We start from the raw sequence: 24,517 nt of genomic DNA, 5'->3' as shown, positions 1-24,517 counted from the left end.
CTTCAGTGTGATGGTTTGGGAATAACCTGCCCCCCGGACTCTTTTAAAATCACCCAGGCTGGACTCAGCCGAGCTGGAAGTTAAGGACTGAAGATTTATATTCACAGCTTAGCACAATATACAAGCAGATATTTACAATATCTACAGCTACAGACAGAAATATACAAGTTAAAAGTAATACAGAAACACAACAGAAATCAGAGTCCCCAGGAGGGGTCTCAACCATCCTTCTACCTTCTTTCCACTCCTCTGCTTTATCCCAGACTTTGCCTTACATGCAAGGTGAAGTCAGATTGGCAAGGGGGATTAGAAAGCAGAAGAATTGGGCACCCATTGAGCCAGACACACACACTGACTCTCCTGCTCTCTCTTACCTGTGTTTTGTGTTCTTGTTTTTATGCATCTCAGCAAGCCTATGAGTGAAGTAGACATCACCACTGCTTCCTTTACACAGCCTATAATCTAAATTCTCTCCTTAAAATATTCTAAACTAGCACATTCAGTCATTTTAAATTCTTTAGATAGCAACACTTGCTGCTCAAGTACACCTCTCTTCAGCCTTTTCTCAAGTTTTCAAGTGAATTAGGTGTTTAGATTGGCCATGCCTACATACCTTCGGTCTGCATACAGCATGTGCTTATTTCAGCCTTTCTATTTTAGCATATCCCTGGCTGCGGTGATGAAAGTGATCCAACCTGTTTCTTTGCAGGGGAGTAGCTCATCCAAGAGGCAGTCTCTCAGTCATACCTCTGAGGGGCAGAAGAGCTCTGTTTCAACACCCAAAGCTGTGGCAAAAAAATGCCCGTGCAGGAAAGACAAGGAGGATGTGAAATCCTTGGAGAGCAAAGAAGACAAGGGACCAGAGAAACCCAGCGCTGCTCAGACCAAAAGCACACGCAAGTCAAAGTTGACTACAAGCAGCCAGGAGCAGGAGGAATCTAATAATGAGGAGGGCAGTTTAGCAGGAAAAGATGTGCCAGTCAGGCCTAAAAATGCTCGCCGGAGACGAGTTGCCTCCAAAGTGTGTTACAAAGAAGAAAGTGGAAGTGATGAGGACAGTGTTTCAGAGTTTGAGATTTCAGAGGAGGAGAGCAATCTATCTGATGAGGATTTTGAAACTGTCCCTAAAAGGCAGAGGAGCTCACTGGGCTCCCAGAAGTCAAAGCTAACAACTGGAAAAAAAACCAAAGACCAATACTTCAGAACCAAGGCTGTCCAAAAATGTGTGTGCCACTGAACCTAAGCCAGGAAAAAGTACAGCTCCTCATGAGCAGAGAAAGAGAAACAAAATAATTTCTAGTGATGAGGATGATGGCCAGCAGGAGGTAAAGAAAGTGATGGGCACAGACCAGTGGCTGGAGGTTTTCCTTAAACGTGAGGACAAGTGGGTGTGTGTAGACTGTGTCCATGGCAATGTTGGCCAGCCCCAGCAGTGCTACAAGTATGCCACAAAGCCTCTTTCCTACATTGTGGGGTTTGACAATGATGGGAGTGTGAGGGAGGTGACCCAAAGATACGACCCAGCATGGATGACTGCAACAAGGAAGAGCCGTGTGGACCCTGAGTGGTGGGAAGATACACTGCAGCCATATAAGAGTCCCTATGTGGAAAGAGACAAGAAGGAGGAAAATGAGGTAAGTGGCAATAGATTATGCAGGACATTTAGTGTCAGGAATTCAGTCCTTGGGATTCTCATTCAGGCAAAAGCATTAGGAAGCTTTCATAGAATCATAGAATGGTCTAGGTTGGAAGAGAGCTCAAGCATTACCCAGTTCCAACCCCGTGCCATAGGCAGGGACACCTCCCACTAGAACAGGTTGCTCAAGGCCTCATCCAACCTGGCCTTGAACACCTCCAGGGAGGGAACATCCACAGTCTCCCTGGGCAACCTGTGCCAGTGTCTCACCACCCTCACTGCAAAGAACCCTTTCCTAACATCCAGTTTAAATCTCCCCTCTTCCAGTTTAAACCCATCACCTCTTGTCCTGTCATTACAAAACCTTGTAAATAGTCTCTGCCCAGCCCTCTTGTAGGTCCCCTTCAGATACTTGAAGGCCACTCCAAGGTCTCCTCAAAGCCTTCTCCAGTCTGAAGAGCCATAACTCTTGTAGCCTATCCTCATAGCAGAGGTGCTCCAGCCCTCTGAGCATCTTTGTGGCCTCCTCTGGATTCACTCTAACAGTTTCGTGTCCTTCTTGTTTCGGGGGCTCCAGAACTGCACACAGGACTCCACGTGGGGTCTGAGGAGAGCAGAGCAAAGGGGCAGAATCCCCTCCCTTGCCCTGCTGCCCACACTGCTCTTGATGCAGCCCAGCACTGGGTTGCTGTCTGGGCTGCACTCACACTGCAGGCTCATGTTGAGCTTTTCATCAGCCCAGACCCCCAGGTTCTTTTCCTCAGGGCTGCTCTCAGCCATTCACCACCCAGCCTGGGTCTGTGGTTGGGTTTGTGCTGACCCAGGAGCAGGACCTTACACTTGGCCTTGTTGAATGCCATGAGGTTGGCCTGGGCCCACCTTTCCAGCCTGTCCAGGTCCCTCTGGATGGATCCCTGCCCTCTAGCAAGTTGACTGTGCCACACAGCTTGGTGCCATCTACAGACTTGCTGAGAGTGCACTCGATTCCTCTGTCCATGTCTCTGACAAAGATGTTACACAGCACTGACCCCTGAGGGACACCACTTGTCACTGGTCTCCAGGTGGACATTGTGCCCTTGATCACCACTTTCTGCATGTCAATTCCTTATCCAGCAGTGCTCCACCCATTAAGTCTGTGTTTTTCCATTTTGGTGACCAAGATGTCATGTGGGACAGAGTCAAACACCTTACTCAGGACCAGGTTCATGAGGAAGGAAGTTTGTATTTGAGCTTAAAATGCTCAGATTGAACATGTTTTAAAGGGAGTGTACAATGATAAATTAAAGTAATACTAAGCAGAAGCTCTCCAGAGAAATTTGCATAGCAAAAGTACAGGACAGCCCACACTGGATACTTCCTGATGTGGTTTCTGTGAAGTTTAGCATTACCCTTCTTGGAGAGTCTCTAAAATCTGTATATGTAGGTGCACATCCAAGTACCTGTTTGCAACAAGAATACTTCAGTCTTTTGGCACACCTAATTAAGTTTTAGCCCTTTGATTCATGCAAAAATCATTCTTATTTTCTTGAGTAGTGCAAGAGAGTTGTGAAATCACTTGTACTGTGTATAATTCCTGCAGTTTCAAGTTAAGCTTCAAGATCAGCCTCTACCAACAGCAATTGGAGAGTACAAAAACCACCCTCTTTATGCACTGAAGAGGCACATCTTGAAATATCAGGCGATCTATCCTGAGTCAGCTGCTATCCTAGGGTACTGCAGGGGAGAGGCTGTCTACTCCAGGTGAGTTGTGCATGTAGTCCATGTGTGATTGTGACCTTTGAAATGACTTTAAGAGCTCATTTGTGTGAAGACCACAGTGGTACCGGCAGTAATTTCAGGCCACATGCCTACGGAGAGTAACACATTTAGCTGCTCAGACAGTATTTGCATATCACTTAAATGCAGCTTTTTTTGCCATTCCTAACATCTGAGTAAGTTTGGAAGTCTCTTATGAAGAAACTTCAAAACTCCTGGTTGCTTCCCTCTGGCATTCTTAGGGACTGTGTACATACGCTGCACTCCAAGGACACCTGGCTGAAGCAAGCTCGAGTGGTGAGGATTGGAGAAGTACCTTACAAGGTAAGAGGGTTTGACTTCCTCCTGTGCAACACATCTGCCCTATAAAATTCAGGCTCACTTCTGGTTTGGATTTTGCCTTCCATCATGAGATGTAGATTTCTCACTTACTCGAATGGCTTGTCATAGCTGCACTGTCAATCTGTCCATCTACTGTGCTTATAGCTCCTGTATACAACCCAAAGCTCAGCTATATTTTCTTTCCACCCCAAGGGTATCTAGCAGAAGTGCATCCTTCTCAGCTTCTTCAAAGGCATCCTAGGTGTTTTATATGAACTGCAGCATCTGGCTGCCTGTTGCATACATGGGTTATCATTTTTAAACTGTGGATACTGAAGCAAGGAAACAGATACTTCTTTTCTCCCAGAGCCTTTGATGTGTGAGGAAGGTGTGAAATCACTGGCAGTTTGTAGTTGTGGTGTCTCAGGCTTGATCATTGTCCTTACACAGATGGTGAAAGGATTTTCCAACCAGGCGAGGAAGGCACGCCTTGCAGAGCCTGCAAACCAAGACAAAGAAGACCTGGCACTGTTTGGTCGCTGGCAGACAGAGGAGTATCAGCCACCCATAGCAGTGGATGGGAAGGTAGCTAGGAAGGCAGAGGGCTGGTGCTAAAGGAGGTATTTTGTATGAAGCTGTGGGCTTGCTTTTTCCAGAAGTTGCATGTTTCAGAATGCAGCTCAAGAGTTCCAAGGTAACTGCACCCAGGAGGAAATGGTCACACCTTCAGTGAGGCCTTCATTCCCTAAGTACTAGCAGTGCAGACTGGTCACTTCTGAATTTTGCTCATTTGCTCTTCCTAGCCCATGTTTCTTTTGCTAATTTCTCTGTGTTAGGACAAGAGTAACAGAGAACGTGGGTAGATAACAAGGCAGCTAAAATCTAGCCTTTTGCCTTATCGTGTGAGTATGAATCAAATACTGGAGTGGAAAGTAGCAGGTCAGAAGGGAGTCTCTGAGTTACCATGGGAATTTTCACCTCTCTCCCGAGAGCAGAATTGTCACCATTGCTCTTTAACTTTGCCATAACAGGTTCCCCGGAATGAATATGGAAACGTCTATCTCTTCCTACCATCCATGTTACCCATTGGCTGTGTGCATCTGAGGCTCCCAAATCTGAACAGATTGGCACGGAAGCTGGACATTGACTGTGCTCAAGCCATCACTGGATTTGATTTTCATGGTGGCTATTCACATCCCATGTAAGTAAAGATGCCTTGTTGCAGCTGACCGATTTTTCTGTCCTGCAGAACTTTTATACCCTGTGTTAAGGAGCATGTGTGATGAATTACACTTAAGAAGACATTCTGCACCATGAGGGTGGTGAGGCACTAGAACTGGTTGCCCAGAGAAGTTGTGGAGGCTATAGCCCTGGAAGTCAGGCTTGGGGCCTCAAGCAGCCTGGTCTAGTAGATGTCCCTGCCCATTTCAGTGAGGTTGGAACTAGATGATCTGTAAGGTCCCTTCCAACCCAAACCATTTGATGATCCTAGGAGGCAAAACAGTTCTGTGAATACCAAATAGCTTTTGGTTTGCCTGTGTCAGCAGGCATTTGCTCCCTTTCTTTTTTCTTCTAGTAGCTGACAGAGCTACTGTTCTCCTTCCTAGTACCGATGGCTATATTGTCTGTGAGGAGTATAAAGAGGTCCTCATTGCTGCCTGGGAGAATGAACAAGCAGAAATAGAAAAGAAAGAGAAGGAGGTGAGGTTTGTTTTGTTTTTTTTTTTTCAGCTTATTGTTGCATATATGAAGTTAATGTCATTGAATCTGGACAGTCAAACAAGGGTGGGCTCTGTAAGCAATAGACACAGGGCTTTCTGACCACAAGAGGCTAGTTGCAACCCTCACATGCCCCACTTTGGGCTTGCTGTCTGGACTGGAGGGGGATGATGCAATGCAAATGGGTAGCAACATCTGAAATAATGCATACTCTGGAGTAGTTTTCCATTGCTGCTGGGAAACAAAAATCAGGAATACACATATGAGATTAAAGTTCTGGAGGTGGTTCCAGTGTAATTTACGCAGTCAGGGTGCACACAGGAAAGTGACAGTAATGCAAGTGTTCAGCAGATAAATGGACACCAAGGATGCTTTACTCTTAAGATCCTACTATCCTACAGTGGTTTAATGTGACAGACCAAAGCTGGAGTGTTTTTTAATGGCAGTTAAATGGCTGTTGTCTGTGGGTGTACATTGACATTTACAATAGTAAATTTTTCCTCTTTTCAATAAAAATCACACTGCAGAAGCGTGAGAAAAGAGCTCTGGGGAACTGGAAGTTGCTGACAAAAGGACTTCTCATCAGAGAGAGACTGAAGCAACGCTATTCCATCAAGGTATTCTGCATTTCCAGTAGTGATTTGTTTTCAGGATGATACTTTTCTATCAAATGATTTCTTTTTCCTCAGTCTTTCCAGTATGTTATACTTTCAGCAGTAGAGTGTAGAACTTCCAGAGTGCAGGTATTCAAAGAATCTTCTTGGCTGTTATTTAGCATGTGACTAGCAACTAGTGAAAAGGAAAAGAAACAAATCCACACCAAAAATTCACTGTGGTCATGTCCCTGAAGGATTCACTATTGGTTAACAAGAGATTAGGGTTTCCTAAAGCATCCAGGTTTTGCAATTATTTTCTATTTGTCTATAGCCCCATCTTAGTATTTTTTTCTCCTGAGCCAAGCATGCAGTTAACAGGATGAGCCAGCTCATAAAGTGAAATTTTAGTTTAGAGGAGCCTGAGGGGTGACCTCATTGATGTTTAAAAATATGTAAAGGGTGAGTGCCAAGAAGATGGAGCCAGGCTCTGCTCCGTGATGCCCAGTGACAGGACAAGGAGCAGTGGGTGGAAACTGAGGCATGGGAAGTTCCATGGAAACATGAGGAAACTTTTTTCCCTACTGTGAAGGTGACACAACACTGGAACAGGCTATCCAGGAGGGTTGTGGAGTCTTCCTCTCTAGAGATAATTCAAGACCTGCCTGGATGCGTTCTGTGATCCTGCTCTGGCAGGGGAGTTGGACTTGATGATCTTTAAAGGTCCCTTCCAGCCCCTAAGATTCTGTGGTTCTGTGAGATGGTCTTAATCTTTTCCCCAATAAGAGAGGTGAAAAGCATAATCTTTTAAAAGCAGGTTTATTTTTATTCTTGCACCATCAAAATACTTAACTTATGTTGAAAGAATGAACAGAAGGAGACTGCTTTGAGGGAGAAGCCCAAACCAGAGCAACCAACTTTTGCACTGCCATGAAGTGTCACAGTGACAAAAGACAAAGCCCTTTTAGAAAGGGACAGTTACAAATGATTTCTAGAGCAAATGTTTGATTATCATGCCTGTTGTTTTTTTTTCCAGACTGAGTCATTCATGCCCCAGACAGAGAAAGGAGAGGGTTTCTCTTCAGATGAAGGAGATCCAAGTTCAGAGACTGCAGTAGGGAATACAGCCCTTTCCTGGCCCCAAAATCGCCAGTTAGAGAAAAAGAATGAAGAGACAACAACTCGAAAGAGCAAGCGAGAAAAGAAAGGAGAAGCTGCACAGTTGTTCCCTTTTGAGAAGCTGTGATCTGAACAAGCTTTTCACTTCCAGACATAAGAAGAATAGTCACAATAAAAGTATCCCTTGCCAGTTAAGGACTTAAGACTTCTGTGCACTTGTGTTACTGAGCTATCAGAGACCAACTTAATTCAGTTATCAAGAATTTCTTTTGCTCTCACAGGTAATTAGATTCATCCTTTATCGTTGGATTTCCAAGAAGCAGATAAGCAGTTGCACCTTCTAAGATCACTTTTTGCACCCAGGGAATTCTTGTAAATGTTAACCAGTACCTAAGCATTTAAAAACTGTTGACAGAGGAATGTTAAAGCTACACAAGGTTTTTTCTGCTATTTTGTAATAGAAATGTCTTCTGCATTATTTTTTTATAACTAAATTGCACTGACACTGTCTCTTCAAAAACACAGAGGAGTAGACTCTAGTCATTGCTGGACATTTTCACTGAGGAAGATGGCTTACATTGAATTATGTTAAAAAAACCTCTATTTTTGTACTGTATGTGTAGAACAAAATAAAGTATTAAAAAACAGTCCATTACACCTGCCCTGAGACCAATGTGTTCTTCTCTAAGCAGCTCTCTTGCCCTGAAAGGACTCTTGCATGAGGATAAGAGCACACTGCAGTTATTTCCAGAAAACATAAATCAGGTCCCAGGATATCTCAGAGCTGGCTACTTGTGAATTGCTTTGGTGTTAAGGGCCTTCATGCCACAGTCTTACTTTTTGCTACCAAATGCTGAAGAAATTTCTAAAAAGCAATCCAAGTCAAAGGCCTGGGGAGTAGGCAGGACCTGTTTAAAAGGCTTCAAGAAAAAAATCCACATCTTGCATGAGCTGTTAACAGCAGAGGGCACAGAGGACATAGTTCCTTCTATGTTAGTCATGCAGGATCCGCCTCAAGATGAACACTTTGAATGGATGGGCCACAGCCAGCTCCTGGGGGCATAGGTAATATTTTGTTTGCTTAAAATGGGAGCTGCTATCACTTGTACCAAAGTGACTCTGTGCTTCCTAGCGTGGCATGTGCAGCACAGACAAAACATTATCAGTCAGTATATAGAGCAGAAAAACTAACCAGAGGGCAGGATCCCACTCGGCTTTAGAACCAGCTCTCCTACCCAAAGCATGCAAAAGATGAAAGACTAAACATGCTTTAAGAGAGACCAAAGCAGGAGGGGAAGATCACGTTCCTGCAAGAGAAAACCTGCCTCCTTTGCTACTATAGAAACATTGGTGTACGTGCAAGAAAAGTGAGCCTTGGCTTCACCAGAACACCTGGCCTGGGAAACATGAATCATTGAATCAACCAGCTTGGAAGAGACCTCCAAGATCATCCAGTCCAACCTATCAGTTTAAGAAGTTCTTACAAGTCAAAGGAGTCTTACTTCCTTTTGCATGATTCCTGTGTGCACACTAGTATGTAAGAAGCAAGTACTTTAAGCTGTTAAAATGCACTGGTAAACTTCCAGTCTCCTTAAAAATACAAAAAGCTGTATGCACTCAGGGTGAACCATTGTATTTTTCAAAGAATCTTACAAAAGCAAGGACATTACTTGAGTAGTCAGTAATGGGGAGTAAAGTGAATATAGGCTGAAATCAGCCTTTCATCAGCAGGAGGCATACAGAAACCAGAAAGGAGCTGTGCTGCTAAGTAAGAACTTGCTTCCCTAAACAGGGAAATACTTGCAGGATAAACAAAACTCAATTGTGCATTTATCTCAACCAACAACAGAAAACCAGTTCATGTGGAACCTACAAACTTACCTTCCAAGTACCTGGATCTTATTCCTGGGCATGAATTGTCAGTTCTCAAATCAATACAGATGCTCCAAAATGCATTTTTTCTCCCCCCCCCCCCCCCCCCCCCCAAGTTGCTGTCACTCCCTACAAGCAGCTTCCAGAGTCACATTTTTCATGGCTAACATGTATCAAGCCCCCTCCCCAGTGTGGAAGCACACTGCAGTAACTGGGATGGAAATATACTTGAAAAGTCTCTAACCAGGATGCAGTGCAAAACTTGACCAGCTCCTTCTCACTGCTGCTTCTTTGGTGGCACACGAGACTTGGCAATCACAATTGGCACAACAGAGAGACAAGCGATGAGTACAGCCCAGAGAGGGCGGTAGAAGAGCCAGCCGATGGAGATGGTCAGGAGAGACAGTGAACAGGCTACGCAGAAGGCAAATGCTTTTAACCCAACGTTAACCAGATCTCTCACAACAGGAAACCAATCCACTGTGGAAAGAATTCAACAAGGGATAAGCAAGATGGTAGTTTAAAAGGAAGTGTTTTTCATGCCTAAGATTTGCACACAAACTACTGCAATCAAAAAGACAGACTCAAATTAATTATCAAGAGCACACCATAAGGCATTTGACAAGCAAAGCATCCTCAAAGCATCTGATAATTAAGCAACAGCTAAATGTACAAGGCAATGGCATCCTCATCTCTGCAGACAGGAAGTAATCCAAAATTAAGTCTAAAGACTTGTCCAAAGCTTGAGAGGCAGAGCAGACTGATGGCCTTGCAGCTACAAGTCTGGAGCAAGTCTATAATATGCTAGCACAAAACCAACTTATGGCAACAATAAATCTTGCAGTAGCATGCATATGGAAAATAAGGGGGAAAAAAAATCAAAGCTACCAAACAAATGATAGCTTTGAGGTCTGAAGTTTGTGGAAGCTTGAGGCACCATCCTGCTTTTCTCATAAGTTTTTATTCCAACATTTTTTCTTGCTCAAAAGGATACACAAAAACTTTCTCTGCTGTTTGTTTGCAGCAATGTAGACTAACCAGACATAAAGACATATTGCTATGTAACAACTAATGAAGACTTGGGGGACCATTTGTGTGCGGGTGTAGAAAGTAACTAGACTGCAGCACTAAGACTTTAAAGAATCAGCCCAATGCATGTTTCAGCTTCTATCTTGGCAAGCACTGGGCTGGGACCTTTTGAGACTGGCAAGAGATATTTATGGTGGGTTTTTTTCTGTTTGTTTGGTTGAGGTTTTTTACTTTTGCAAAGCAATCATCTGGTTTTGGAATCCTGTTATCTGCAACTGCTACAGTGACTGCCAGATCGCATTTAATCTGAGTTCAAACCAGATTTATCATGACCTCCAATTTAAGCACATATGTGAGCAAGAAAAGACTCTCTAGAATTACAATCCCATTTCTAAATTATTTTACCTTTCTGTAAGAAACTTACCTAAAGTGTAAAAGATTCGGGTCATTAGGCTGATACCTACAAACATTGCCAGCCAGCCTGCTGCACGGAGGGCCCAGGTCTTCATGGTGTTGCTCTCATGCTCTTTCTGAAACACTTCCTGAAAACAAATACCATTATATGGCAGCCTGCTTTTTGTGATCCTCTTAATTCCAGTGTATTATGATCAAATCAGAGCCAAGAGCACATTAGGAGTACAATTCCCTCATAACAGATATATTGCAGATCATTCTGCAGGGTCTTTGCTGTACCACAGCGCAGTACAATAGATGTCAAAGTGCAGCACATGGGGAAATAGCATTAAGACAGCTAAACAAGCACCATTCAACATTCTAGGACCACAGGCAGAAAGCAGAGTTTTTGCTGCACAGGGAAACACTTGACACTGTTGTGGAAAAATAAGACACTAATAAGTAAATGTAATGAGTGCAGAGAATGGCAACAAAACTGGAGAAGGGCCTGGAGAATAAATCTTATGAGGAGCCGGGGCTGGTTAGTTTGAAAGAGAGGAGGCTGAGGGGAGACCTCATCACTGTCTCCAGCTACCTGAAGGGACATAGTGGAGAGGTTGGTGCTGGTCTCTTCTCACAGGTAAATGGTGATAGAACAAGAGAGAATGGCCTCAAGCTGACAATGGGTAGGTTTAGACTAGATACTAGGAAAATTTCCCCAGCAAGAGTGGTCAGGCATTGGAATGGGCCACCCAGGGAGGTGGTAGAGTCACCAACCCTGTATGTGTTTAAAAGTCATTTGGATGTGGTGCTTGGGAATATTGTTTAGGGTGGAACTTGTAAAGGAGGGACATTGGTTGGACTTGGTGCTCCTGAGGGTCTTTTCCAACTTTCAGAGTGTTTTCATTCTGCATAGGAGGAATGATTTGATTTCACTGTTTGGAGGAAGAGAGAAAAGGCAACAATATGCACATGACTTAAGGAAAGCAAGCAGGGAAGAAGAGATCAAAGGTACAGCTGTATTTAATCAGGCAGAGCAAAGCACCTATTTGCAAGAATCCCAAGTAAGATTTTTTGTGTCCTTCTGCCTTTACAGAAGGTACACATGAAGATGGCCAAGACATAGTAAAGCCCCAGTAAAAAAATGGGAAAAGATGCACATGACATAAAAGTACTCCATGGATTATTCATTTGTAATGAGTTGATTTCCAATAAACTAAATATCTAAAGAAGGTTCAGAGCTGACAGCAGAGCTGATCCTGCTGCCACTCTCTCTCAACTTAAAACAGAAGCCTTTTTAACTGCTTTTGGGAGGTCCTATAAAACCTTGACATCTGGGATTTTTTGCAGCAGGCCATGAAACAATCATTAATGGAAGCAAAGCTATTAACAAGAGTAAATGAATCACTAAATTGCTGGAGCATGTAGGATTTATTGGAGCATAATGCTCTGCCTGAAGGTTCTTTCCCAGCCAGAACAGCAATAAACATTTCAAACAAGCCTAAACTCTTGTTATTAGAAGCTGAAGAGTATAGCACCCATGGCTTGTTTAATTAAAGAATGATTTTTACTATTTTGATATATGACCTTTACAAAAGCATTTACTTGCATGTGTAAAGTGGGAAACTACCAAAAAGCTACTAAAAGCAAAAAGAGAAAGCACAGAAACAGCTTTTAAAGCAAATGTCCTTCAGCAGCAACAAAAAGGGATTGAAAAGAACAACAGCATATATATGGCACTGCTTTACTAATGATTCCTTTTTAAGATAAATTAAATTAAAACAACCCATCAAAGCTAACTTTAGCCAGCTGCTGTAGGCCCACTCCTAGCAGGTGAAGCACAGCATTTTGCTGCAACATGTAGAACGTGCAGAAACCTGGAAGACACAGGCTATATGTGCTGTCCTAGAAAAAGGAGAAAATCCAGTGTTAACAACCAGTATCTCCTCTTCTAGAGCACCTCTGAAGGAAAATAAGAACTTTCTCCCTTGCTGTTTCTGCACTACTATGTCCAGTTTTGACCCTTAGCTAGTACAACATGTTATCTCACCTCTGCAGAGAGATCTCCAGGGTACAGGATCTGCAAGACATCTCCAGACTTGGTGTGATATGGAACCAGTTGATCACCTCGCTGGCGAGCAATCACAGTCACCTTTGAAGAAGGGGAATAATATTTACTGGTTACTGAGCTGGGAACAGTTTGCAAAGTACAGAAACAGCTGAAGACTCACCATATCAGCAGAGCCCAAATAGGGGTCTTCACCACTCAGGCCTGCATAGAAGAACGAGACACGAAGGTCTCCTACCTACAAACAAGAGAATATTGGAAGACAAGGAAGATTTCTTTACAAAGGACAACCACAGGAAAGACAACTCTGCATGGGAGCACCCTATATATATATGAACACGTTTTCTGACAGCTTACATCAAGACAGAGGACACCCAGAATGATTTCCAAGCAGTCGTTTATCCAGGCCTAACTGGTAGTCAAAACAGGATGGGTTCCAGTGCTGTTTGACAATACCCCTTGATTTAGCTGCAGAAGCACATTAACACCAATGAGATCCTATGTTCATCTCCTGTCATTTCATCTTTTGGCAGAGGAGGGCAGGCAGCACAAGCTGGCAACAACCTATTTCATTGCCCTCTGTTCAGCAAGGCAGAAGTGGAATTCACCTCCCAGTGCTATCCCATTCCTCTCCATTTAAAAGCATGGCAGAGTCAAGAGAACAGAAGACAAAGAAGCAAGCTCAGAAGCCTCCTGCAAGAGAAGCACACATGCTAAAGGCCTATCCTAAGAGTGTCATCCTATGTGATGGTCTGCACTCCAATTTTCACAGATTTAAATAGAAATGGAACATGCCTCAACTTTCTTTTTCACATCACAGTAATCACTACTTTGGTTTATCTTTCTCATCTTACTTCTGGACGCCTGGGGTTCTCGCTGTGGTAAAAGTAATCTCCTCCTCGGGTAACATCAGCATGTGGATCCTCAAGGTTTGACAAACTCAACTGCTTGAAGTTATCAATTTTATCCACAAGACCTAAGTAGAATAAAGAATCAAGCTCAGGTCTGGAGTCTAGCTTGGAACAGCAAATTTGCTGCCTGGCTTCCCTGAAATGACCACCACTGTGAAGAAAACCAGTCCCCTGCTGATGCAAAAGCAGGCACAATGCAATCCTTACCCTTAGAAAGAACAAAGCTGCCAACCTGGACGTTAGGAGAAACTGCAGTGAAAGACTCCACAGCCATGGCACTGAGGAACAGAGAGAGTCCCTGATTAGACCCAGAATTACAATCAGAGTCTTGTTTTGCAGTATGCAATATAGAGTAGACAGAAAGTACTATGCCAAACATCAGGAGAAACTCAAAGAGCTGAATTGCTGTCATGATGTACAACAAATCTATCAAGAAACTGTCTCCATACTTTGTGGTGTTGAAGCCATTAAACTAAATTAAGACAAGATATGATCATCTCATCCCCTGGTCTGACCTTCCATTCACACATTCACTATTTTGTACTGAACCTGTAATGGGCTGAAATAGAGTTCAGCTCCTAGGAAGCTGTTCAGTGTTGATAAAGAGGTTTTGAGTGACAATAAAGCAATCACATACCTAAACAAATTCTTGCAACACTTAACTACACTCATAAATGTTCTTTTATTTCTAGTCTGAATTTATTTATCTTTTGCTGTCAAATGCTAGGTCTTACTGCTAAATCAAAGAAACTTAGATCATAATCCTTCCTCTCCATAAAAGATACTTCTACCTCATGTCCAAGTTCAACAAATTCTAAACTCAAGAAACCTTTACTTACAGACCCAACTGTGTTCTCGTTAGCAGTACTGCCAGAATCAACTTGGCAGTAAACAACAGATTTTATTTTCACAGAAGTCTCAGCTGCATAAAAAGATGAGATGGATGGACAGAAGGAAGAAGACATGTAGCACATACTTAAAATGCTAGGCATGGATTCCAAAGCTCAGCATGTCTGCATACACTGTGCAGTCTCACACAAGGATCTACCACAGTTACGCTCAACCTCCTCAATTTCTACTACTACATTCAGACCAAATGTTCTTAGCAGCAGCACATTTTTCATTATCATAGAATCAATCAGGCTGGAAGAGACCTCCAAGATCATCCAGTCCAACCTAGCACCCAGCCCTAGCCAGTCAACCAGACCATGGCACTAAGAGCCCCATCCATTTTTTTCTTAAACACCTCCAGGGATGGCGACTCCACCACTTCCCTGGGCAGCCCATTCCAATGCAAATCACTCTGTCTGATAACAACTTCCTCCTAACATCCGTCCTAGACCTCCCCTGGCACAACTTGAGACTGTGTCCCCTTGTTCTGCTGCTGGTTGCCTGGCAGAAGAGACTAACCCCACCTGGCTACAGCCTCCCTTCAGGTAGTTGTAGACAGCAATGTGGTCCCCCCTGAGCCTCCTCTTCTCCAGGCTAAACAACCCCCAGCTCCCTCAGTCTCTCCTCATAGGGTTTATGTTCCAGGCCTTTCACCAGCTTTGTCACCCTTCTCTCGACACATTCCAGCACCTCAACATCTCTCTTGAATTGAAAGGCCCAGTCCTACTGCAATAGGACTAAGCAAAAAACACTTCCTACTCTCAGCTGGAGAGCTTCATTTATTGTAGAGGGTTTGGAGAATTTTCATTAACAAAGAAGTATGCACAAGGAGGAGAGGCAAAGCAGGTATGTCCTCCGTGCATCCTTTTTTAGCACCTTCTTTTATCTGCCAGTTGAGACTATCAACCCCCCCCAGACCTTTGCTTTCCTTCCTGAAGTAGTACTTTCAAATAAAGGGCAGCATATTTGGCTGAGCCCACTGAAGCAAAACAAAGTTCAAACTCACTAAAATCCTGGTCCTGTATTTTTTATTCACACAATGGGTTTTTACCACGTGGCATCCTGCACTCTAAGGAAATAAGCAGGTGCTTTGAGAAGGCAAGCAAGGTAAAACTTAGCATGAAAAATGACACGTTGCAGTGTAACTGAAATACTGCAGGGGAGAGGTACATGAAACAATGTTTATATGAGCAATTGCCACAAAGAAGCCTGTGAGCTCCTGCCTGCTAACTTCAAAAAAGCAGCAAGCAAAGGTGAGACAAGCTTATGGGATGTTTGCTGTTCTAACCCCTGACTTACAATAGAACAACAAATTAGTAATGGAATGCACCAATTAAAGTCAGAAAGGAAGTTGTTCGAGTTCTCCTACATGCTGACCACAAAGTCTAGGGGTAATAAAGTAACAGCTTCTATCCACACATTACTAATGGATAGCTTAATTCTAGTTTCACCAGGCAATTTTGACCACCTAATTTGTCTATGCCTAACTTCTCCCAACTACCTAAAACCAACAGAATCACAGAACTTTAGAGGTTGGAAGGGCCCTCCAGAGATCATTAAGTCCAACCTCCCTGCCAAGGTAGGATCCCCTAGGGTAGCTTGCACAGAAACGCATCCAGGTGGGTTTTGAAGGTCTCCAGAGAAGGAGACTCCACAACCTCTCTGGGCAGCCTGTTCCAGGGCTCTGTCACCCTCACAGTAAAGAAGTTTCTCCTCACGCTGAGGTGAAATCTTCCATGTTCCAGTTTGTAGCTGTTGCTCCTTTTCTTATTATTGCTGACCAGTGCAAAGAGATTGATCTCACCCACTTGACATCCACCCCTCTGACATTTGTACACATTGATGAGATCTCTCAGTCTTCTCTTCTCCAGACTAAACAGCCTCAGGGCTCTTAGTCTCTCTTCATAGGGGAGATGCTCAAGTCTCCCAGTCATTAACAGTTTCCCTATGCTTCTCCATGTAATGAATATCAGTTATTTAGCTCTCCTATTTGATCAGATACAGTGACAGAATCCAGAAGGACTGTGCCTGGCAGTTAAGTTACCTTGGGTTTTTGTGTCCAATTTCTCGATCAAAGTTTTTGCTGTTGACAACTTCTGACTTCCATTCAGTATCTAAAGAAAACAAGAAGGTTGAAGAATAACAGGAAGAACTGCCACTCAGATCTTAGTTACTGAAGGTATCGCTAAGTCAATCAATCAGTTCCTAAGCTGTACTTCTAGCAGCACTGTTTACAGCAAGGTGCGCATGTGATGGTCTGTACTGATACTTAAATCCATCTTCTCAGCATATTAACAAGGAATGGCAAGATTTAGGAAAAAAACCAGTATTTTCAGAGGTAACACTGGAACTTGACTTTGCACAGTGAGAGCTTTGCTGTTGGCACCTTCCACAATCAGGCTTTGATTCCTGGCTCCGAGAGCAATTTGGTTTTGTAAGGAAAAGCTGAAAACTGTTTGAACTAGCAGATTTCAGATCAGTCAAGCAACAGAGAGAGATGGTACCTGTATATACTAGTGTCAAAATTATGTAATGCTGCTTTTGTTTGGGCCACAGCAGCCTTTCTGCAGCCACAGAAAAAACTCAGGTGGGTTACCTGTAACTCCTGCAAAACTAGTCCTTTTTCTGAGCAACTTACATATTAAATATAGCTTGCTCTACTTCCATGATGGAGTGGAGAGGAAGGAAATGGAGTTTGCTTAAATAGGACAGTAGGTATCATTGGAAGAGCTCTTCTGATGTATTGGGTACATGACAAGATTTTGATAGAGGAGGGGTGCAGCAGAGGTGGTTTCTCTAGAAAGAGATCAGAGGCTGCCCTGTGCTGGTTGCAATTGACTCCACATCGATCCCACTGCAGGCCACAGCTGATCCCATCAGTGAAGTGTGGGGCACTTCTGTGACATTTTTGAGAAAGGGCTGATAATGCTGTATCATGAAGGGTGGAAACAAAACTGAGGTGCTCACAGCAGAGCACATATTCACTGCTGCAAGGGCAAGTCCATGCTGGAGCAGGGGAAAAGCATGAGAAGGAAACAGGAGCGGAGAGAAAGCACTGATTGCAAATCAATTCCAACTCTCTGCACCACTTGCTTCCCCACTAAAGGAGTGAGTGTAACCTGTGGTGATAACCCAGGCAGAAGGGTAAGCACAAAGGAGCCTCGAGTGAACTTGAGCCTGGGAAAAGATGACAGCAAATGTGTTTTGACAACACCCTAATAAGTAATTAAATACTTATCTGACAAAAAATTAAGTTAGTTTTCCCCAAGTCAAATTTGTTTGGCTCACAATGGTAACTGGTAAGCAATCCTTCTACCTTTATTTCAACCCACAAGTTCTCTCATTTCTGTCTTCCCTATCTCTTCTCCGAGTTCTGTTGAGGGGGAGAATAAGCAAGCAGCTGTGTGGGCCCTTGGCTGCTAGCCAAGGCTGACCCACCACATCTAATAATATACAGACTTCTACTGGACAGAATCCCAAGAGAGCAGCTGTTTGTTTTGTTTGTTGTTTATTTTTAGTGGCCTTTCCTTTCATTCCTTGCCACTGTAAGGCTGTTCTTTATAACTCACAACTACTAGCTTTCCTCCTTCTCTATCTCCATGATGCAGGGTCTCATGGTTTACTGACCTGAGGTATTTTTAAGATCACACCCAGAAACTGCTGCACACCCACATTACACATCCATGTGCTTTAATCAGAGATAAATGAAGCACAGAGACCAATCTTCAGATATATGGTGACTCAGAGTATTTTTCTGCTACTGGGTATAAAGCTATCAGTTTTACTCCTGCCAAAAAAGCAACTGGCAAAAGCTAAAGAACACAGCAGAAGGCATTTGTGGTTTTCATTAGATGATACTAACACTTTGCATACTCTCAACAAGCTGTCTTACACTGTGCTTTGGCTTATTCTACCTATGCCAAATTACTCCACTTCTGGAGAGTAATCTCAAGAGTAGTTTTGAACTCACTCCAACCTGTGCCAACCTCCTGTCACTGAAGACCTTATGAACTCTCTTTCTGGATCATCCTATCCTTGGATGTTGCTCTGAACCTCTAGGTTCAAAGTTTCAAGACAAAACTTAGATTTTCTGTAGGAGTTGCTTGCTAAGAGCACACTCCCTTTCATCTCAGTGACCCCAAGGAGGTTCTGTCATTTGTTTAGGAAACACATTTTTTGCTTATTTCCTTACATTCCTTTCTGCCCAAACACCACACAGGGTTTACAACAAATATCAAAATACACATACATAAAAGTCCAAAGTTAGATGCATAAAAGGAACTTTCTGTTGATCAACTTACTGTATGAGTACTTTGTCTCTTTCTTAATCTCGCCATTCTCTTCATATTCCCTGCAGAGAAAAGGCGTGGGATGAAAACCAAAACAGTGTACACACACCCCTGCTCAGGGCAGAACACACTTTACAAACGAAACACACAAACTTATCTTTACAAGTAAACTAACTCTTCTCTGAACTACCTATTCTGAAGACATAGATTATCTGTATAAGCAGAGAACTACACACGAATGCTAAACAGCCACAACCCTTTTATTCCCATGTTGCTAACAAGGAGGTGCTGACTAGATCAATGTGGAGCAGCCAATAACAAAGGTAGTGAGACAAAAAACATCAGATCTTTTACAGATGCTGCACCTTAAACACGTAAAATGAGAAATTTTAACTCATTTTGGTGTCTTGGTTTAATTAAGTACTTCAATTTATAAACTTATTCAGAGATTTCCCTCATGTCCACAAGCCTGAGAAAAGAATCTGACTTCTAGATTTAATTGGCTACAAAAGGAGTTTTTTAATTGCTTTGAAAGACTCTAGTATATATTGAGCTGTAGGTATTAACCAGACAGCTTTAAGGCTGGTAGGTTTATCAAGAGTTTATTCTGGAACTTTAAATTGAAGCTGTTGGATTCATTTATTTTTCTAGGAAAAGTTAAGACTTCTTTGGGAGGTTGAAAGAAAACAACAGCTCTAAAACCCCAGAATGCAAATTATGGTCACTGTGGAACTGTGCTAATTTGAAGCTAGCTAGAATGTTTTGGTGAGAAGAATTAGATTACAGGCTGTAAAAGGAAAACAATGGTGATGTCTACTTCACTCATAGGCTTGCTGAGATGTATAGGAACAAGAAATAAAAACATAGATAAGGCACTTCTGCTGGGGAACTGGCTGAGCTGCATTCCCTCTCTCTCCAGCCTCTCTGTCATTTCTATGATTAATCCACTTTGCTTCCTAACCCCCTGGCTGAACCTCCATTCTTCCTTGGGTTGAGGGGTAGGGGGAAGGTGAAGGGGCGGTTGGGAGCCCCTCCTGGGGACTCAGGTTTCTGGGAGGGGAGTTGTGTTTCTGTATTACCTTTTACCTTGTATGTTACTGTATATAAATGTATATACTGTAAATATCTGCTTGTATATTCTGCTAAACTGTAAATAATAAGCTTCATTCAATTTCCAGAGCCAGCTGAGTCTAGTCTGGGTGATTTCCAAGGTGTGTGGGGGGCAGGGAACACCCAAACCATCACAGGAACCAAGGAAGATAGCAGAGGGAAAAATATGATGGAAGTTTCTGGATTTGGCAAAAATCTTCTTGTATAGTTCTTTGAGGACAGGGTGGGAAAAAATGGATTAAGGGTCCATGATGATGCAGGAAGAGAGTGAATTATGAAGTTTTATTTGGAAAAAAAAAAAAAATCAGGACCAGGTGTTTTGGGACAATTCTGCTAATGAACTAGCAGGCAGGAAGTGTTATGGGGGTGAAGTTATGGAAATCCTAACGGGCAGAAAGTACACTGATAAGCAAAAGAAGCTTTGGGGACATTAGAAATGATACAAATCAACTGAATCTTTGGGAAAAACGTGAGTAGGTTTTGGGGAGTTTAATTTTGTTTGGTTTGCATTTGTGTTTCTTTTTTTAAATACATTGGCAAAGATCTCTGAATTCTGCTGACAACATGTATGACAGAAAATAGGCCAATGGGCCTGAGGTGGCCAGCATCAGACAAAAATAATGACAACAAAAGAACACACAGCTGCAGCATGGTGGCCAAAAAACTCTGTGTGATTTACACAAAGTCAGGAACTGGACATATTTGATAAAAGGCCACATGTTATGCAAATTTTATCAGATGCAAATTACACAGCATTAACCATCTACAAGGCCTGATATCTCTAAGGAAAACAAAGCAAGTCTAAAAAGAACCCCAGGAGCTCTAGAATTTTCCTGCCATAAAGACTTGGGTTTGGTCGGCTTCTGTTTGTTTTCTGGGGGGGAGAAAAGGTGATAGGGTTCTGATAAAACAGCAGCCTTCTAAAAGAAATCTTTAAAAGATGTTTACTCACGTGGATTCTTCATACTCTACCCACTGGTACATTTCCACGTGACGCTTAAGTTTGACAGCCTGGATGGAGAGCCCATAGCTGGGATCAAACAAAGGCTATTTAAAAGTAAAAAACAAACCATAAAACCAAGTCATCATAAATGTTGTACATCTCATTGTGCTGGTTTGAAGCTAGCTAGAATGTTTTGGTGACAAGGATTAGATCACAGGCTGTGAAAGAGAAACAATGATGATGTCTACTTCACTCAGAGGCTTCTGAGATGTGTAAGAACAAGAGTAAAAATGTAGATAAGGGAGTTTGCACACAGTCTGAGCTCTGAGCTGCATTTTTCTCTAACCTCACCCTCCATCTCTCTGATTAATCCACTTTGCTTCCTAACTCCCCTGGCCGACCTCCATTCTTCCTTGGGGCACAAGGCAACATCTGGGGTAAGGTAGAGGGGTGAGAGACAGTGGAAGGGCAGTTGGGAGCCCCTCCTGGGGACTCAAGTTTCTAGGAGGGCTGTTGTGTTTCTGTATTACCTTTTACCTTGTATATTTCTGTCTATAACTGTATATACTGTAAACAGCTGCATGTATGTTGTGCTAGCTGTAAATATAAGCTTCACTCATATTTCCAGAGCTGGCCTAGTCTAGTCTGGGTTATTTCTAAAGTGTGGGGTGGCAGGAAACACCCAAACCATCACGCTCACAAACCCAAACACTGTACTTTTATTATCAAACTCATTAACATATATCATTCTGCACAGTTAATACTGTGTTGCACACAGATGAATACAGAATATTATGAAAGACAAAGAGCAACATCTCTTTATATATCTGACCTGCAGAATCATCATCAAAAACTTCCTGAATAGTGAAGAATAAAGACAGAAATGCTGGATAATGGTATGCAGCCTGAAGTATTTAAATCAAGGGGAAATTTTGTTTTACTATGAACTACTGTCCTCTGTTACCTTCTGCAGTGGTGACTGGCCACAGAAAATGACATTTCTATGTCAGAACTTGCAGAGCCTCTAGACTTCAAGAGCCTAAAGACTTCACAATATCACAAATATGCAACAGGTTCCCTATATAAAGGGGAACTATTCCCCAAAGGCAATGGGAGGGTAAACACAGCTAGAGGTAAAACACAGAGATCAAGGCTGTAGAGCATCTCCCTGATTCCAGGCCAAGAACCAAAGCTAGGATGGTAGGTGGCAATGCTTACAGAGGAGAGAAGCTACATGTTTTCTCCGTAGATATCAAACATAATTTTAATGGGCAAACACATGTCCTTCCCTCCCAAGTCTAAAACACTTGTATCTTCAAGATATTATTACTGTATCTTCAAGATTACTGTTTTACTTACCTTAGATGTACTCAGAGCACCAGCTAAGTGCACCAATCTTCCTTCATTCTGCTGAGACACGCTGTGGATGCTATCAAGAGGGATTACAAGAGAAAGTCCCTCATCAAGAGATTTGGCTGTTCTCAAAGCTCGTCCCTGTAACCAAGGGAAGTAAGATCAAGTTGTGGAGGATCAATAGTACAGGACTATTTTGTGAAAAATGATGGCAGAGAAGCCATCTGAAGACCATGAGGAATGCTTCTATCTTCAGCCCAATGTTGTATTCTCAAAACATCCTTGTACTTCTAAGCACTTTTGCTGTCTGAATGATTTTGAGGCTGTAACTCTTACCCATGCAGCATCACCACTCACATCGATTTAAGCTCCTCAAACACACAACTGTGTCAATAATGGTTGTTTTTCCATAGACCCATAAAACTACTTGGCAGAAATTTTCCTCATCTTATCATTATCACATTACAGAGTGCTTTTTCCTGCAAAGTCCTGAAATTCAGAGCAGTTATCTTTCCTGTTATGGAGGTAAAAAAGGATGTCTTAGGTGAGAATTCACAGAATTCTGCTCCCCTACTCCAAGGCTGCCAGAAGCATGTATGTTTGCAGCAGCATGGTGTTAGGATTCTCTGTTTACTTTAATTACTTTTTCATTCTAATACTAAGTCATAAAATAACACAGAGAATGATTAACACCCTCAATTTTGCAATAAGGAGTACTTCACAGAGAGAGTGATTTGCCATTGGAATGGTCTGCCCAGGGAGGTGGTGGAGTTGCCATCCCTGGAGGTCTTCAAAAGAAGTCTGGATGAGGCACTCAATGCCATGGTCTAGTTGACTGCATAGGGCTTGGGTGATAGGTTAGACTAGATGATCTTGGAGGTTTCTTCCAACCTGGTTGATTCTATGATTCCTTTAACACAACTGTAACACGACAGAAATGAGGGCTCTGTTATCCCAAGAAAAGAAAGATCAGAATGGGGTCAGTTCATGCAGCCCTCTTCCAATAATATTACAGCCTGTTTCTGCATCAGCTCCCAAGTTTTGGATCTTAGGTCTCATCACGCACTGTCACTGTTTCTACTACACTCAGTTCTACCAAAACACTAATCTGAAGCTCTGTGATTTCACTCTTATATCTCAAGCATAAGAACCAGACTCTCCAGACATAACATCCTCTTCTTGTGGATGAGGCAATAAAGCTTTAACATCACCATTTTAGTAAGCCTATAAATGCAAAACCAGTTTAATGTCACCTCAGCTGTGATATTTTAAAGCTGTGTATAAAAACTGATGGTATTTTACTTACTTCATTGGTGAAAAGAAGGTAGAAAGACAGAAGAAACGTCACAAGTCCCATTAACATGCCTCCCGAAGTCTCGCTGAGCCTCTCCAGGAACCCTGGTTTGGATTCACTTGTGATTTTAACATGCTCTTTTCTGCTGCCTGTGTCGGAGAACTGTTAGAGATAAACAAAACCATGCAATATTGGCATGAAGAGGAAGCATTCTCTTTCAAAGTAAGTCTTTCAGCTTTGTTAATAACGCTTCTCTATAGAATACCACCTCTTGCCTTAGACCAAAACTTTCCCACACTTAATAAATGCCTCAACACACTCTGGATATCAGAAATAATAAATGAAATTCAAGACTAACAGTAAAAATATTCGCTGTTACAGGGGTTCAACAACGTTTCTTCAAACTTAGCTCAGCCTGTCTCTAGGTTCCTTATTTGGTGTCCACACCCTGCATCCAGGGTGCAATTTGTCAATGACAAATTGAGTCATACTCCTGAATTCCAGGCCAGTTAAAACAGCTATAAATATAACGAGTTACGTTTTACCTCCCCCGTGGAAAAAAAAAAAGTGTCTGCACGTTTAAAAATAATTGCACCTAGAACAATAAAAAGAGGTAGCTTTAAAAGAAATATATAGCCTTATTGCTGTCCTGGCCAGCACCACATCAAAGCGTGAAAGCCCAGGGGTACGGTAACTGTGGGGAGCAAGCAAGGAGTAATTTCGGAGTAGCCAAGAGAGGAGGAGGAGGAGGCGATGAGACTTCTCTTTTGTTCATCTGGAGACGCCAAACGGGATGCGACAGCGGCCCCCGAGCTGCACCAGGCGCTGCAAGGGGCCCTTCACCTCAGACAGGGCCACCTGAGGGGGCACGGCCGGAGCAGGAAGGGGCCGATCAGGGGGACCACCACACAAAGCGCGGAACAACGGGAGAACATGCACGAGAAGTACTTACATTCCTGGACATCGTGAGCCTCTTGCCCGCGCCAGGTACTACCCCGAAGAGACCACAGAAACTACCACAAGAGCCACACGGCAAGAGTTGCCCAGAACCGCGCCCCACCGCTCAAGGCTCGCAGCCCTCCCTCCTCCGCGCCGCCACTCGCCCGCGGCGCGCCGCAATGCATCCCGGGACATGTAGTTCCTCCCGGGACAAAGCGCTTCGCGCCGGGCATGCCGGGAGATGTAGTCAGCGCTGAGGCCGCGCCTGACAGGGTCGGATGC

The 24,517-nt window shown here is 43.1% G+C and overlaps 2 protein-coding genes across 3 annotated transcripts in view; one reads left to right on the top strand and one right to left on the bottom strand.

The window, feature by feature from the left end:
- XPC (XPC complex subunit, DNA damage recognition and repair factor) overlaps positions 1-7,805 on the top strand; it is a 15,086-nt gene extending 7,281 nt beyond the window's left edge. Inside the window, 9 exon segments of the mRNA XM_064156834.1 lie at positions 710-1,174; positions 1,176-1,634; positions 3,216-3,376; positions 3,634-3,715; positions 4,163-4,297; positions 4,744-4,913; positions 5,320-5,413; positions 5,959-6,048; positions 7,061-7,805. Of these exon segments, the coding sequence (XP_064012904.1) occupies positions 710-1,174; positions 1,176-1,634; positions 3,216-3,376; positions 3,634-3,715; positions 4,163-4,297; positions 4,744-4,913; positions 5,320-5,413; positions 5,959-6,048; positions 7,061-7,270 (1,866 nt within the window). The 3' untranslated portion in view covers positions 7,271-7,805.
- Positions 2,839-24,517, bottom strand: TMEM43 (transmembrane protein 43). 2 transcript variants are annotated; one of them, XM_064156838.1, is made up of 13 exons: positions 24,249-24,517; positions 23,309-23,458; positions 22,009-22,143; positions 20,659-20,753; positions 18,609-18,658; positions 16,352-16,421; positions 13,624-13,694; positions 13,360-13,481; positions 12,669-12,743; positions 12,488-12,589; positions 10,469-10,586; positions 9,260-9,495; positions 2,839-3,075 (listed from the first exon to the last, which is right to left on the bottom strand). In XM_064156838.1, exons 1-12 carry the CDS (start codon positions 24,258-24,260, stop codon positions 9,293-9,295), a joined length of 1,203 nt encoding a protein of 400 aa, XP_064012908.1. In that variant the 5' UTR covers positions 24,261-24,517; the 3' UTR covers positions 2,839-3,075; positions 9,260-9,292. The 2 variants fall into 2 exon arrangements, with proteins under 2 accessions (XP_064012908.1, XP_064012907.1); XM_064156837.1 differs by lacking the exon at positions 2,839-3,075 and adding an exon at positions 5,695-6,220.

Source organism: Pogoniulus pusillus, chromosome 16, assembly GCF_015220805.1.
Source record: "Pogoniulus pusillus isolate bPogPus1 chromosome 16, bPogPus1.pri, whole genome shotgun sequence".
NCBI lineage: Eukaryota > Metazoa > Chordata > Aves > Piciformes > Lybiidae > Pogoniulus > Pogoniulus pusillus.
The sequence above is the reverse complement of the archived record's forward strand: the minus strand, read 5'-3'. Positions and strand labels throughout refer to the sequence as shown.